At 44.9% G+C, this 17545-nt stretch overlaps 1 protein-coding gene across 1 annotated transcript; it reads right to left on the reverse strand.

Moving 5' to 3' along the window:
- Positions 1–420: 420 nt before the first annotated feature.
- Positions 421–2813, reverse strand: LOC144593426 (uncharacterized). Its single transcript, XM_078398961.1, has one exon. The coding sequence runs from the start codon at positions 2449–2451 to the stop codon at positions 1615–1617; it is 837 nt and encodes a 278-aa protein (XP_078255087.1). The 5' UTR covers positions 2452–2813; the 3' UTR covers positions 421–1614.
- Between the last annotated feature and the right edge of the window lie 14732 nt (positions 2814–17545).

The raw sequence follows: 17545 nt of genomic DNA on the forward strand, positions 1-17545 counted from the left end.
ATGTCATCTCTCCATGTTCTCCATAAATGTTGCCTGACCCAGTTATTCCAGCACCTTTTTTTGTACACTAGCATCTGCAGTTCCTTGTGTCTCATTAGTTATCAGTTCCCTGACATTACCCGGTGTATTCCTCAACTCATTCTTGGAATCTGCTGTAAGAGTGGATCCCCATAGACATTTGTGGGGTTGGGCTGTGTACTAGGTCACTTGATTCTCAAACAGACGGGATTCTGCTCTGTTATACCAGCAGTCAACTAGAAGTCCATCCACATGACACGGGCATTTTAATTCATACGAAGAAAAATGCCGCAGGCAACTGAAACGTCCGAATGGAATCTGTGGACAGAACAGAAGTGGAAATCTTCCACTGTTGTTCACTCAGTACCTTTAGTTTCCAAAAAGCTTGAACGAGACATTAACTGAACATATTAACTTTTATTTTTCCATTGACATCCGTCTCCAAAGTGGCAAGTTTTTGTACAAAAACATTCCATGCTAACTCATGAATATTCAATAAGAAACAACTATCAACTTCCTACCAGTTTGCCATTAAAAAAAATTAGCTCAAAGTATGTTGTACTGTTTAAGAGTAGGATGATACCAAAGTTTCACTGTAGGCTTCTCACTTGATGCAGTGGCCAAACCAAAAACTAATACACACACACACACAGTGGTGTTCCAGTTGGGATGGCACCAGTCTTAAGATTTACATAGAAAACAGTTTGCCAGATATCAGTTATGACCCACAAAATAACACGGTAAGCGTACATTGATGTTGGTGGATCGCATCATTTCTTCCCAAAACCCTGTTCTTTATGCTCTGCATTCGCTAAAGCACGGTCAGGTCTGTAACAGCAGATACAAAGTCAAACAGTTGCCCACGCATGGAATCTCCAGAGATTTGTGGCATTTTCCCAAAGGGTTGAAAGTACAACTGATTCCCCAGACTTTAAAAAAAATCAATTGGGTCGTTGTTCCCCATTTAAATCAGAAATCTGGCCCCATAATAAAAAAGGCGAATAAAATAGAAAATACCCCGACTTCCAAAATTGGTCACGGAATAAGGACGAAAAAAATGGTTATGTTGCAAAGCAGAGATGCTCGGCCAGATACCCTGGCGGCCCCACAGATTACTGCGGGCATAGGGAGGAGGAGCTGGAGCTGGATGGAGCACGTTGTCGAGACACTGGAGCATTGAGTCTGCACAAGGCAAGTGCGCCATTTTAAAACTGGAAGGGAGCAGCTGAAGGGAGTGTCTGTGTTCTGGCACAATGAGGTGGTCAACGAGGCTACATCCTAAGAGGCAAAAAATAAAGAACAGACACTACAAGGGACAGATCCCGGGCGAGGAAAGGTTGCTGAGGGCCGGACCAAGTGAAGGTTTAGGAACAGGATATCCCCTCACTCCCACCCCCGTTGTGGGAAATGTAGTCTGCAACACGAGGGGGAGGGGTGGGCGTAGGGGAGAGGGAAGAGGAGTTAGACAGCGTCCCGAACAAGCAAGATTGAATTCAAGAGATTAGACGGCGTTCGCCCCCAAAAAAAAGTCCCTTCAGAAACAGCGAGTGGTGGAGGATCGCGGCTGGCGGGCGGGCGAGCTGGGGCCCGGCCCTCCTATCTGGACGAGTACCGTTCGTAGCTTTGACCGCGGTAGCCCCGGCTGGAGGAGACGCCCCCGCCCGACTTGCTTTCGTACTGCCGGGAGCCGCCTGAGCTGTAGCCGCCGCCGCCTGAGCTGTAGCCACCGCCGCCTGAGCTGTAGCCGCCGCCGCCTGAGCTGTAGCCGCCGCCGCCGCCGTAACCACCACTGCCGCCGTAGCTGCCGCCGCCGTAACCACCACTGCTGCCGTAGCCGCCGCCACTTCCGCCCCGTCGGGAGCCACCGCCACGGCCGCCGCCGTAGCCGCCGTCGCCAGACTTCTTCTCGGCGTGGTCGACACGTATGTAGCGGCCGTCGACCTCCTTGCCGTTCATGGCCTCCAAGGCCTCGGTGGCGTCCTCCGGGTTCTCGAAGGTGATGAAGCCGAAGCCGCGGGAAGCCTGGGTTATCTTGTCCTTGATCACACGGGTGTCCACGATAGCCCCATACTTGCAGAAGGTTTCCTCCAGGGCCTGCTCGTCCGTATCGAAGCTCAGGCCACCGACGAACAGCTTGCGGTCGTCACACATTATTCTGGTTGGGTTTTTTTTGGCGGGTTTTTTTTCCCCAGATCCACAAAGCAGCGGCCGTTCCCTTGCACCGACGAACGAGAGTGCGCACATACCGGAAGGGAGCCATTTATATAGGCCAGGCCCTGTGTCCCGCCGTAATCGGCTCTCCGCGCCACACCAGCCCGCAACGTAGTTCCGGGCGGGCCCGGTCTGCGAGCCCACATGACTCACCCCCGCGGGGCGGGGCCGGGCGGGAGGTGCAGCCCGCCATTTTGAGGACGGAGATCCAGCTTCGACCATTAGTCTCCGGCCCCCACCCTCTCCCCCTCATCCTAGCATAGCTTAGGGTCGGTCATAAGCGCTCTTTAATTCACCCACCACCTTCTCTGCCCTTAATATTGAAGTAGCCTCGGATTTTACCAGAGACGCTCCACGTTACCGCCATTTTGCTAGGAGCGAAGGGCCGGCTGACCAGCTGACCAGCTTAGAGGGACCCGATGACCACGTCTCATGCAGCGAGGTGGCTCGTCCCACTCCGATTCCCTGGAATCTGAGGTGGCTCATGTGGTTCAACCGCAGACTTGCACAGTGGCCGGTGCGGCTTTGTGAGGCAGTTGTGATCAGCTCCCGTCTGGAGTTTCTCAGCACCATCACATATCCACCACATTCCGGGCTAACTGTCCCCAGGAGTCAGGGGGATCGTGGCATTTCTCTAAGGAACAAAGATACTAGAGGAGCAAGATGAACCACTCCGCCGAAATCGCGTATACTGACGTGTACGCAAAGGAGCGGAACGGCCGCCATTTTAGTATGCAAACCCCGCCGACTACTATCCCTCTCGCAGTGTAATCAGTGTTGTGGGGGAACAGTATGTGATGATAACATTAAAATACAGAAACTATCATCTATCCTCACAATTTTTTTTATTTTTTTTTTTAAATGTTTCCCCCTGCGTAATTTCTCTGATTTTATTATTTCTTACTGTTTCTGCCCATTTCCCTCCCATCCTTCTTCCCGAGCCCCCTCTTTTGTGCAGTTTCCCTTGTATTGCTCAAACACACACTCTGCACAAATTTAACATACTAGCACAAGTGGACCCGTTGGGCCCAAACCTCTCCTGCATTCTAACTGAACACATGTCAATATATTTTTTCATTCTATATTAGTGTAATAAAATGTAATGCATACATACATACCTACACTGATACAGAATTGCTAGCTTTGGACATGAATAATGTACATTACTACCATAGTTGAGTTTTGAATTTAACATTTTATTGAGGGGGTAGGTGCAATAAAGTGCTAACCCTCACTTTTGTGAAAAATTAGTTACATGCATTAACACGATCCTTACCCACTACCCTACAACCTGTTAAAATTTCATTTTTAAATTCAACCGATAAGTTGGTCAAATAACATAGGCACCTTGTTTTTTTGGTGAGTTTTGGATTTTCAAATGTGAATATCTCATAATGACACATTTGTGGTTTAGCAATATATTGCGCCAACCCCCTTCAATTTTACATAGAATATAGAACATATAAAATAGGTGGAGGAGACCATTCGGCCCTTCGAACCATTCATTGTGATCATGGCTGATCGTCCACAATCAATAACCCGTGCCTGCCTTCTCCCCATATACCCTTGATTCCACTAGCCTCTCGAGCTCTATCTAACTCTCTCTTAAATCCATCCAGTGATTTGGCCGGTGGCAGAGAATTCCACAAATTCACAACTCTGGGTGAAAAAGTTCCTTCTCACCTCAATTTTAAATGTCCGCCCCTTTATTCTAAGACTGGCCCTGGTTCTGGACTCGCCCAACATTGGGAACATTTTTCCTGCATCTAGCCTGTCCAGTCCTTTTATAATTTTATATGTTTCTATAAGATCCCCTCTCATCCTTCGAAACTCCATTGAAGACAGTCCTGCCATCCCAGGGATCAATCTCGTGAACCTACGCTGCACTGCCTCAATTACAAGGATGTCCTTCCTCAAATTAGGAGACCAAAACTGTACACAATATTCCAGATTCCAGGTCTTACCGGGGCCCTATACAACTCAGAAGAACCTCTTTACTCCTATACTGAAATCCTCTCGTTATGAAGGCCAACATGCCATTATCTTTCTTCACTGCCTGCTGTACCTGCACGCCAACTTTCAGTGACTGGTGTACAAGGACACCCAGGTCTCGCTGTACCTCCCCCCTTACCTAACCTAACACCATTGAGATAATAATCTGCCTCCTTGTTTTTGTCGCAAAGGTGGATAACCTCACATTTATCTATATTATACTGCATCTGCCATGCATCTGCCCACTCACTCAACCTGTCCAGGTCACCCTACAACCTCCTAACATCCTCTTCACAGTTCACACTGACACCCAGCTTTCTGTCATCGCAAACTTGCTAGTGTTGCTTCTAATTCCCTCATCCAAATCATTAATATATGGTAAACAGTTGCGGCCCCAACACCGCCTTGCGGTACTCCACTCGCCACTGCCTGAAAAGGACCCGTTTACTCCTACTCTTTGCTTCCTGTCTACCAACCAATTTTCTATCCATGTCAACACACTACCCCCAATACCACATGCTCTAATTTTGCTCACCAATCTCCCGTGTGGGACCTTATCAAAGGCTTTCTGAAAGTCTAGATACATTACATCCACTGGCTCCCCTTCATCCATTTTACTTTTCACATCCTCAAAAAATTCCAGAAGATTAGTCAAGCATGATTTCCGTTTCATAAATCCATGCTGACTTGGACATCCTTTTACTGCTATCCAAATGCACCGTTATTACCTCTTTAATAATTGACTCCAGCATCTTCCCCACCACCATACATAATTAAAAAATGAACTTCACAAACAAGGATAACAGTTTTTATTTCTGTCATTCATGGTAATATTTACATCATTTTGTGTGCGAGATATACAGGGTTGCACTGTTTCGCATATCAGCTAACAAATGAAAAGATCAGATCCTGATTTATACCAGCTTTTCACCTCCCCCCCCTTGTCTGAAGAAGGGTCCCAACTTGAAACATCACCCATCCTTTTTCTCCAGAAATGCTGCCTGACCCAGTGATTTACTCCAACACTGTGTCTATTTGAATTGGATTCATGCTTCTGTACCACGTCAGGCAGCAGTGGTCATTTTAGTGGCTGTCAAGGGTTTTTAACTTTTTCCTCTTCCATCCCTCCCCACCCCCCCCCCCCCGGTTTGTTAACTTTTTTATTTTTAACGGCTTTTTTTACTATGAAGTAAGCAGGGCTTTAACGTTTTTTTAAAAATGGAAATCGTTCTCCCCACTCACACACCCCATCCTCTCTACAACAGCGGAGGCGCGGACCCATTGTCGATCCCTGGCTCAGGCCCATCGATCCTACTGGTATGTGCACTGGTTTACGGGCGGGGAGCGACCCCCGGGTCGTGGCTCGGGCGTTGAGCACTGTTAGTCGCGAGCCGCGAGGAATGGCGTCGCGCTGCACCATGAGGGGAAGGCAGACGTGAGGCATGCTGGGACGGGCGTCGGTCCTCCCGGGGGGGGGGGGGGGGGTGGTTGAGAGCGCTATTCTTAAAGAGGTGCGTGTCCTATTGTGATGTCACACGCTGAATACCGGCGGCGGGGTGGGGGAGAAGCGCGAGCTCATCTGTCACGGTCACACGGGTGGCATTGTCACGTCACACACTGAAGACCTTCAGGAAATGGGTTAGAAAGGAAAATGTTAAACTTTAAAATCTCTCTAGCTTTAAAAATGTCGCTTCAATTTGAATGAGAGTTGTTAGACATTATGTCCAGGATAATGGTGAGTAACGTGGGCCAAAACATGTGACGCTATGGTGTACCGTTTTAGACAATAGGTGCAGGAGTAGGCCATTCGGCCCTTCGAGTCAGCACCACCATTCAATGTGATCATGGCTGATCATTCTTAATCAGTACCCCGTTCCTGCCTTCTCCCCATACCCCCTGACTGCTATCATTAAGAGCTCTATCTAGCTTTCTCTTGAATGCATTCAGAGAATTGGCCTCCACTGCCTTCTGAGGCAGAGAATTCCACAGATTTACAACTCTCTGACTGAAAAAGTTTTTCCTCATCTCCGTTCTAAATGGCCTATCCCTTATTCTTAAACTGTGGCCCCTGGTTCTGGACTCCCCCAACATTGGGAACATGTTTCCTGCCTCTATAGTGTCCAACCCCTTAATAATCTTATATATTTAGATAAGATCCCCTCTCATCCTTCTAAATTCTAGTGTATACAAGCCTAGTCGCTCCAGTCTTTCAACATATGACAGTCCCGCCATTCCGGGAATTAACCTAGTAAACCTACGCTGCACGCCCTCAATAGCAAGAATATCCTTCTTTAAATTTGGAGACCAAAACTGCACACAGTGTGGTCTCACTACGGCCCTGTACAACTGCAGAAGGACTTATTTGCTCCTCTACTCAACTCCTCTTGTTATCAAGGCCAACATTCCATTGGCTTTCTTCACTGCCTGCTGTACCTGCGTGCTTCCTTTCAGTGACTGATGAACTAGGACACCCAGATCTCGTTGTACGTCCCCTTTTCCTAACTTGACACCATTCAGATAATAATCTGCCTTCCTATTCTTACCACCAAAGTGGATAACCTCATCGGCCTGCTCGGCTCGGCCCTGGGACTTTCCATCGCCCGGTGGAGGCTTCAAAAAGTTGGGAGCCTCGATCACCTCGTGGCACCACGGGAGAAGAATGAGGAGGAGATAAGACTTTTCTTTGCCTTCCATCACAGTGAGGGTGTGCCTAGAGCAATCACTGTGATGGCTGTTTGTGTAAAAATTGTATCTGTGTGTCCTGTGCTTTTTGTTGTCTACTGCCGGACCCTGACGTGAGAGGACGCTGGCGCTGTTTATTCGCCGCTTCTCCGTTAGGATAGTTTGTCTGTTTGTTTTTATGTTATGATTGTTCTTGTAAAGCGCTTTGAGCTCCCGATAAGGCGCTATATAAAATAAATGCTTATTATTATTATTATTTATCCACATTAAACTGCATCTGCCATGCATCCGCCCACTCACATAACCTGTCCCGGTCACCCTGTAACCTCATAGCATCTTCCTCACAGTTCACACTACCACCCAACATTGTATCATCTGCAAATTTGCTAATGGTATTTTTAATCCCTTCATCCAAGTCATTAATGTATATTGTATATAGCTGCAGTCCAGGCACCGAGCCTTGCGGTACCCCACTAGTCACTGCCTGCCATTCTGAAAGGGACCCATTTGTCCCCACTCTTTGCTTTCTGTCTGCCAACCAATTTTCTATCCATGTCAGTACCCTACCCCCAATACCATGTGCTCTAATTTTGCCCACTAATTTCCTATGCGGGACCTTGTCAAAGGCTTTCTGAAAGTCGAGGTACACCACATCCACCGGCCCTCCCCTGTCAATTTTCCTAGTTATATCCTCAAAAAATTCCAGAAGATTAGTCAAGCATGATTTCCCCTTCGTAAATCCATGCTGACTCGGAACGATCCTGTTACTGCTATCCAAATGCTCCGCAATTTCATCTTTTATAATTGACTCCAGCATCTTCCCCACCACTGATGTCAGACTAACTGGTCTATAATTTCCCGTTTTCTCTCTCCCTCCTTTCATAAAAAGTGGGTTAACATTAGCTACCCTCCAATCCACAGGAACTGATTCTGAATCTATAGAACATTGGAAAATGATCACCAATGCGTCCACAATTTCTAGAGCCACTTCCTTAAGTACCCTGGGATGCAGACCATCAGGCCTTGGGGATTTATCAGCCTTCAGTCCCATCAGTCTACCCAACACCATTTCCTGCCTAATGCGAATCTCCTTCAGTTCCTCTGTCACCCTAGGATCTCTGGCCACTAGAACATCTGGGAGATTGTTTGTATCTTCCTTAGTGAAGACAGATCCAAAGTACCGGTTCAACTCGTTGTTTCCTTGTTCCCCATAATAAATTCCCCTGCTTGTGTCTTCAAGGGACCCACATTTGCCTTAACTATTTTTTTCCTCTCCATGTACCTAAAGAAGCTTTTACTAACCTCCTTTATATTATTGGCTAGCTTACCTTCGTACATCAACTTTTCTCCCCTTATTGCCTTTTTAGTTATCTACTGTTGCTCTTTAAGAGTCCCAATCCTCTGGCTTCCCACTCTTCTTTGCTATGTTATACTTCTCTTTTATTTTTATGCTGTCCTTGACTTCCCTTGTCAGCCACGGGTGCCTCTTACTCCCCTTAGAATCTTTCCTCCTCTTTGGGATGAATTGATCCTGCAACTGTAGCCATGTCTCTGTAATTCCCACAACATCATATTTGCCAAGCCTCAAGCTCATCCACTTTATTTTTTATACTTTGCGCATTTAAATACAACACTTTAATGTCGGTATTCACCTCCCCTCTCACACCAGTCACAATTGGCCCTGACCTTACTCTCTTATCCCATCTAGAACTTCCGTTCCCATTTATTCGAAACATTTTATATACGAAGAAATTGCAGAGTTGTGAGCACTGCCCAGTCAAGCACACAGAATCTGCTCACTAAAATGGTGCTGAAATTTACCCATGACCTACTACGGTATTTAGTCGAGTTGTCTATCTTGCTCCTCTGGTATCATTGCTAAGGAGCACATCCTTGAATCTTTTCCTGTCCACCCAAAAATCTCTTCCTATGACATAGGGAAGATGTCAGTTTGGCCGGGTCTGGTGTAAGAAATGATGTGACTGAAGAAGACAACAGGGCTTAGCCAAGTGACATTGAGTTTACTGTAGTGAAGTGCAGGTGCAATGAAAGCAACAGAAAACAATTTTAATGAAAACAATTGTAAATTATACATCTGTTGCACATTAACATTCACAAGTCTATAAAGAGAAAAAAGACTGCAAAAGAAAAGACATCAGTAAAAACACAATTCATTAAGGTCGTAGTTGATCTTTTACCTTGGCAAATTTTCCTTCACTCTCCCCACCTTCTGATTTCCTTACTGCCCAGAAATCTATCGATCTCTGTTTTGAATTAACATAGTGACTAAGTCTCCTTAGTCCTCTTGTGTGGTGAATTCAGAAGGTCCAAATTAGTCCATCTTTGCCCAAAACATGGAATAATATCCAAAGAGCAGGACGTTTTAGTCTTTGTGTCAATGTTTACGTTTATCTCATCCTCATCACTTCTTCCCAACATGGCCAAGGCTTCAGATGACGTATCCTAATATGGCCTTCATTCATATTAGTATACGAAGTATCCCTCATCTATGCCCAGGTTATATCCAGATAAGGATTCAAAAAGGTGAAACTCACACTGGCACTAGGGCATGCAGAGATATGAACGTGCTGATCATCGACGGTTATTAAGAGTACAGCAGCAGTAAAGGCAATGCACACATATGCATTTTCTGGCAGTGTTTGTCACGATGAAATGTTAAGAGATGAAGCCACCCAATTTGTTAAACTCTACTAAATGCAGGAAGGATAAAACGCATCCTCAATTCGAACAAGAGCAATGAAATCTTTTGTGTAAATGAAAAATCTGTCACAAAAGTCAATGAATAAACTTCATTCATTCCAAATGGCTTGTCTCCACTGCTTCCTCCCAGGCCTACTGCTCTTTGGTTAGGGGGCAGAACACTCAATACATTTGTAGGAAGGAACTGCAGATGCTGGTTCAAAGCGAAGATAGTCAAAAAATGCTGGAGTAACTCAGCAGGACAGGCAGCATCTCTGAAGAGAAGAAATGGGTGATGTTTCAGGTCGAGACCCTTTTTCCGACTGATGTCAGGGGAGAAGGAAATATATAGATAAGGAAATGTAATGTGTGAAAACAGGACAAGGGATGGAGATCAAGGAAAATGTAGAATAGATCATTGTTAGCTGGGAGAAGCTCAGAGACTGGTCGGAGAACTGGGAAGGGGGAGGGATGGGGCGGGAGAGAAAGCAAAGGTTACTTGAGGTTAAAGGTCGGTGTTCATACTGCTGGGGTGTAAGCTGCCCAAGCGAAATATGAGATGCAGTTCCTCCAATTTGTGCTGGGTCTCACTCTGACAATGGAGGAGGCCCAGGACAAAAAGGTCAACCACCTATGCTACAGGGAAAATCCAAGCTATCCAGCCCTTCTTTACAACTCAAACCATCCACAATTGCACACAGCATTGCAAATCTGGCCTTACCAATGTCTTGTACAGCTGTCACATAACATCCCAACTCCTGTACTGAATAGCCTAACTGGTGAACAGTACAATGCAGGAATAGGCCCTTCATCCCACATTGTCTGTGCCGTCAAACTTATGTCTGTGAGCATGTAATCCATGTGCCTCTATTCCGTGCATATTCATGTGCCTATCTAAAAGCCTCTTAAACATCCACTGGCTCTCCCTTATCCATTCCACATGCTCATATCTGTAACTGATCTATACCCTGCTGTAAACTTTAACTGCTTTCTTCTTTGTCTGCAATTGCACCAATTTTTGTGTTGTCTGCAAAACTTACCAATTATTTACATGTTTGTCTAAGTCATATAATATATATTTATATATATATAAATATTGAAATGTTTACATATATTTATTTATATATATTAATTTATATATTATTATACACTGATGAGCCAAAACATTATGACCACCTGCCTAATATGCTATTGCTTCTCCATGTGCCGCCAAAACAGCGCCGACCCGCCGAGGCATGGACTCCACACGACCCCTGAAGGTGTCCTGTGGTATCTGGCACCAAAACATTAGCAGCAGATCCTTCAAGTCCTGTAAGTTGCGAGGTGGAGCCACCGTGGATCGAACTTGTCGATCCAGCACATCCCACAGATGCTCAATCGGATTGAGGTCTGGAGAATTTGGAGGCCAGGGCAACACCATGAACACTTCATCATGTTCCTCAAACCATTCCTGAACAATGTGTGCAGTGTGGCAGGATGCATTATCCTGCTGAAAGAGCCACTGCCATCAGGGAATACCATTGCCATGAAGGGGTGTACCTGGTCTGCAACGATGTTTAGGTAGGTGACACGTGTCAAATTGACGTCCACATGATTGTCTGGACCCAGGGTTTCCCATCAAAACATTGCCCAAAGCATCACACTCCCTCTTCCCACAGTGCATCCTGGTGCCATCATTTCCCCAGGTAAACGGCGTACACGTACACGGCCATCCACGTGATCTAAAAGAAAACGGGACTCATCGAACCAGGCGACCTTCTTCCACTGCTCCAAGGTACAGTTCCGATGCTTGTGTGCCCAATGTAGGCGCTTTCGACTGTGGATAGGAGTCATCATGGGCACTCTGACCAGTCTGTGGCTACGCAGCCCCATACACAGCAGGGTGCGATGCACTGTGCATTGTGACACATTCCTCCCGTGACCACCATTAACATTTTCTGTGACTTGTGCCACAGTAGACCTTCTGTCGGTTCGGACCAGACGGGATAGCCTCCGTTGCCGTCGCACATCGATGAGCCTTGGGCACCCAACACCCTGTTGCCGGTTTGTGGTTTGTCCCTCCTTGGACCACTGTCGGTAGATACTCACCACTGCTGACCGGGAGCACCCCACAAGCTTTGCCGTTTCAGAGATGCTCTGACTCAGTCATCCGGCCATAACAATTTGGCCCTTGTCAAAGTCGCTCAGGTCTTTACTCCTGCCCATTTCTCTTCCATCCAACACATCAACTTCAAGAACTGACTGTTCACTTGCTGCCTAATATATCCCACCCCTTGTAACAAGATAATCAGTTATTCACTTGACCTGTCAGTGGTCCTAATGTTTTGGCTCATCGGTGTGTATATATCACTAACAACAACAGTCCCAACACTAATCCCTGTGGAACACTACTGGTTACAGACCTCCAGCCAGAATAACATACTATCTTATTATTAAGCCAATTCCGTTACCAGGTTTGGAAGGCTTGAGTTATAAGGAGAAGCTGAATAGGCTGGGGTTTTTACCCTGTACTGTAGTAGGCAGATTGGTGAACTTTGCCTGGTCCATCGCGAGTACCGACCACTGAAGGGAACTGAAGGAATCTTAAGAAAGCAGCTGATATCAAAGACTCATACCACTCTGAGGCCGTGCTCTCTTTTCATTGCTACTATTGCAAAGATGGTACAAGAGCTTGAGAACAATTCCCTCCCATCAGGTTCTTAAACCATCTTGCACAACCCTGACCACAATCGTATGATAGCAACGATTTGCACTAATATGATTTCACTACCTACTTCGCTTTCGGTTTTTGCACTATTATGGTCCATTTTATTGTATACTAGACCAAGTGGACCCGTTGGGCCCATTCCTCGTAGAAGGGGGACAGGGAACGGGAGAGGGTATGATTGAGTGAGGCCTGGACCCAAAGCCTCTCTTGTATTGCAGCACCCTTATCCCTCCTCCTACTAACCCACTCCATCCCCCCTAGCCACCCTCAATTGCCCCTCCCCTGCCATTACCCGGGAACGCAGGGGGATGGAATGGCTGAGTGTTAGACCAATGCAGTAGAGGTTTGGGGGAGTTTCAAAGGGGGTCCAGGGGGGATGAATTGGGTGAATGGAGGGTGGAAGAGAGGGGGGGGGATAATGGGGCTGGGGGATGGAGAGGGTGAGAAGAGGATAAGGGGGTGGGTTGTGGGGTGGGGGATGATAAGTGGAGTTGAGGGGGTGTGGATGGAGTGGGTGAGTGGGGCTCTTAAAAAAAAACCTGAAACCAATTTAAGTTAATGCAGCACAGGTTTGGGGGAGTTTTAAGGGAGGTAAAGGGGGGAATGGAGTGTGTGAGTGGGGCTCTGAAGAAAAATCCTAAACACAATTTCAGTTAATGCAGGAAAGGTTTGGGGGAGTTTTAAGGGGGAGGGGGGGGGGTTGAGGTGGGAATGGAGTGCATGAGTGAGGGAATGGGGTGGCTGAGTAAGGGGAGGGTGTTAGATCAATCCAGTCGAGGTTTGGGGAAGTTTTAAAGGGGGTTCAGGGGGGATAAATTGGGCAAATGGGGGATGGAGGAGAGGGGATAAGGGGGCTGAGGGGAGGATAAGGGAGTTGAGGTGGGTTGTGGGGGGATGATAAGTTATTATTATTATTATAAGTGGGGTTCAGGGGGTGTGGATGGAGTGGGTGAGTGCGGCTCTTAAAAAAGCCTGAAACCAATTTAAATTAATGCAGCACAGGTTTGGGGGAGTTAAGGGGGATTGAGGGGTGAATGGAGTGCATGAGCAGGGTTCTGAAAAAAATTCTAAACACAATTTCAGTTAATGCAGGAGAGGTTTGGGGGAGTTTTAAGGCGGGGGTTGAGGTGGGAATGGAGTGCCTGAGTGAGGGGGGGTTGAGGTGGGAATGGAGTGCCTGAGTGAGGGGGGGTTGAGGTGGGAATGGAGTGCCTGAGTAAGGGGAGGGTGTTAGACCAATGCAGTGGAGGTTTGGGGGAGTTTTAAAGTGGGCTCGGGGGATGAATTGGGTGAATGGAGGGTGGGGAGGGGTGGAAAAGTTATGGAATTAAAATGGTGGGAGACCTCTATCATAAGGGAACTTTTCTCTCTTTTCAGGAATTACAACAGAAGTATGGATTACATGCTAATAATTTTTTTAGATATTTACAACTCAGAGATTATGTAAAATCACATACGCAAGAATATAGATTTAGAGGCCCAGGAATTCTTGATGAATGCTTGAACCGTCACTACAATACAAATAAATTAATATCTTATATTTATAACACTCTTTTAGATACTGACATTCCGTCATCAGAATCATATAGACGAGCATGGGAGGACGAATTGGCTCAACCCATAACGCAAGACATATGGGACGAAAGTTTACAACACATACATCAATGCTCGTTAAACACTAGACACTCATTAATACAATTTAAAATATTACACAGACTACATTATTCGAAGACAAAATTAAACAGGATCTTCCCAAGTATCTCTCCTATTTGTGATAAATGTCAATTTCAAGAAGCCAATTTAACTCACACTTTTGTGACTTGTACAAACATGCAAAATTTTTGGATCGATATTTTAAAAATCATTTCTAAAGTTATCGATAACCAACTGGATTTAGATCCAAAATTAATAATTTTAGGATTATCAGAACACATTACAAACTTTACGCTAAATCAGAGACGCTTTCTTGACTACAGTTTAATAACTGCGAAAAAATTAATACTTAAATTTTGGAAAAAAACAGTAACCCCCACAATTAAAATGTGGATTACGGAAATGACCGAGACCTTGCATTTGAAAAAATAAGGTTTGCCTTAATTGACAAACCAGATCTATTTTTTTAAATATGGTCTCCATTTATTGAATTTTTAAAAAAGTAAATGGGTTTGTCACAAAACTAAAATTTAAAACTAAAGTTAAAACTTGAGTTTAGGGTTGGATGTACAACTATACTCATTAACCCGGATCTATCCCCATAATCTTTATGTTAGTAATTCTCTTTTTTCTTTGCTCTCTATTAGTTTAGTCTTTTTTTCCAGCCTCTTTTCATCTTTATTTTTTCTTTAAAAATTAAAAAATTGAAGCTATGTAAGAACTTTATAACCAGTTTGTCGTTTATTATTATTTGTACATATGCTTTAAAAAAAAACAAAAAAACTTTCTCTCTTCTGCTCACAATTAATCATATAGCAAAATATAAATGACAAACGCATATTTTTGGCCAAACTGGAGAATAGCTTGTTGTTTAATTTTTGAGGCGAGGTAACTTAATTGTGGCACAGTGAATAAAATCAATGAGGTGGATGCATTTATAACACAGAGATGGAGAAACCTACTAAAGCAAATTGAAACTTGTGTGAGGATTCATTGACATGCAGCTGTTGGGATCATTCAGTTCAATCAGGGCATCGTGTATCCTTCCAAACATCAGCCACTTCATCTTTGATGATTACAACTGCTCACACCCATGAGTGGGTTTGTCCAAATTGGAATTATTCACAGCTGAGTTCCAGAGTTACAGAACCAGTCCCAACCATCAAAACTCATTCAAGCTGCAAGGGAACCTTCAAACAGTTCACAATTTCAACAGAATCATCAAAAGATTGAACAAGATGTGACGATAGCATTACATCTTGTTCCATTTGTTCTCTCCTTTAACATTTCACTCTCGATACTATCTCAATAGGTGATGTTTCAGATTGAGACCTTCTTCAATTTGGTGGAAACCAGCATCGGCAGTTCCTTTTTTTTAAATTACATTGAACGCACAATTAATGGACTAAGGCAAAAAAGAGAAATTTTAATGGAAACATATAAAAATCCAGCACTTTGCTTTTGATCAAAATTCCAGCATCTGCAGTCTCTTCTATCTAAAATTCGGAGTCATTTGACAGTGGTTGCCATGAAGGCATTTGTCCTAGTGAAGTTATCAGCAGGCATAGTTTCGAAAAACAAGCGGTCATCCAGAGATGAGGAATTTCTTCTCTAAGAGAGTCATAGTAGTTATCTACCTCAGATTGCTGTGGAGGTTGCCAGACACTTGAACCAAAAGGGGTGTGAGAAGGAATTTGTTGAGACCATCTTAATTTGTCAGCCCTAATCTTAATGGAAAGTGGAGCAGGTTGATTGGCTGAGTGGCCCACTCCTTACAGACCAACGGAGGCTCAGTGCTAACAGCAGGAGGAATACCTTGCCTTCCAAACCCCGTTCGCTCACCCTATCTAGAACCTCTTGCTCCACTAATTAGATGCAGAGTCTCTTGCTCAGAGTAGGTGAATCGAGGACCAGAGGACATAGGTTTCAAGGTGAAGAGGAAAAGATTTAATAGGAATCTGAGGGGGTAACTTTTTCACACAAAGGGTGGTGTGTGTATGGAACAAGCTGCCAGAGGAGGTAGTTGAGGCAGGGACTTTCCCAACGTTTAAGAAACAGTTAGGCAGGTACATTAATAGGACAGGTTTGGAGGGATATGGACCAAACGCAGGCAGGACTAGTGTAGCTGGGACATGTTAGCCAGTGTGGGCAAGTTGGGCCTGTTTCCACACTATCACTCTATGACTCTGACTCTAATCATAGAGTCTATAAGTCATCCTTGACACTGAAAGAGATCATCAACCCTCAAATAAAAATGCAAAATTAGCTCTGTTGGAGACAGACGTGACTGCAGATCCAGAATATAGAGCAAGAAATAAACTGCTGGAGGAACTCGATGTTCTGTTAGCTTTGTTATGTATTTTTATGAGAATAAAGTGGCAAGTGATGCCAAAACTGTATCAGAAATTGGTTTTGCCTCAGCAAAAAGTTCCAGGTAATGGATTATAAACATACTGGAGTATTGCAGGATTTATAGGAAATGCGAAGAGATATATATCAGGAAAGGATGAATAGACTGCTTCATGAGAAAAAGCAGTTTAGGGATAACCTATCAGTGTTGAAAAGGGCTTGAATAGAGCTGATGCAGGGAGAATATTTCCATTTGTGGAGAATAACATGATGAGGGGGCATCAGTCCTGTCGCAAAACATCATCTGTCTATTCCCTCCACAGATGCTGCCTGACTTGTTGAGTTCCTTCAGCACTCATGTTTTACCCAGGAAATCAGAATCCAGGATTTGGATGAGTAAAAATAAAGTAGATGAGGCTTAAGTGGAGCATAAAAGCCAGTAACGACTGGGGGAGTCAAATTTCTGTGCAGTGTACCCTCTGGACTGTTAGATGCTGGTATCTGTCCTCCCAACACAGGTTAAACCCTCCACAAATGTGCTGGCTAAGCTCTGTGTGAAAACATAGATCACAGTCCTATTGAAATGTAACCCACCTATTTTGCAACAGGTTCCTGCTGTCTTTGACCTGGCTACAATGCCCCCAAAACCTTAATTCCCTCCCATGTTGTGGACTGTGTTCTGCATTCAGCTGATTCCGGCCCTCCAAGATATTAACCTGCGGGTGGTGTTGGAGAGGGACTACGCGCTGTCCCAGGGTACCCTGGGGGATTTCAGGGACCGTTGGGCACCGCAGGGGATTGGATGCATCCTGGATAGGGATTGTATTATAGTTGTATAATAGTTTCATTTGGTATATTTGTTTGTATTGTATTCTGGTGGTGGGTTCTGTTTTGTTTTATTGCATTGTAAATAATATTTTTAAATAATTGAATACATTTTTTGATTAAAAAAAAGATATTAACCTGCATTATCACATTGAGTGACCCAAGGACTTCCAAAAGTCCGACAGCTTAATCTGCCCTAACTCCTAATCTGACTCTAACCTCACTTCCTGCCCTCTTTATGTCATTGTTGCCAACCTGTACCATGATTTCTGGCTCATCCCTATCCACCCACTGAATGTTCTGAACACTAGCAAGGGAAAACAGCTTGCTTCTGACTGCTATAGAAACACCGGATTGCCTCTTGATTCACAAAATCTTCCAGAGGTAAGTGTGTTTAGTTTAGTTTAG

The sequence above is a fragment of the Rhinoraja longicauda genome, chromosome 5 (assembly GCF_053455715.1).
Source record: "Rhinoraja longicauda isolate Sanriku21f chromosome 5, sRhiLon1.1, whole genome shotgun sequence".
In the NCBI taxonomy this organism is placed as follows: Eukaryota; Metazoa; Chordata; class Chondrichthyes; order Rajiformes; family Arhynchobatidae; genus Rhinoraja; species Rhinoraja longicauda.

What these genes read in the sequence shown, in the direction of transcription:
- LOC144593426 (XM_078398961.1), bottom strand. Translation starts at nt 2,451, where the DNA reads ATGGTCGAAGCTGGATCTCCGTCCTCAAAATGGCGGGCTGCACCTCCC.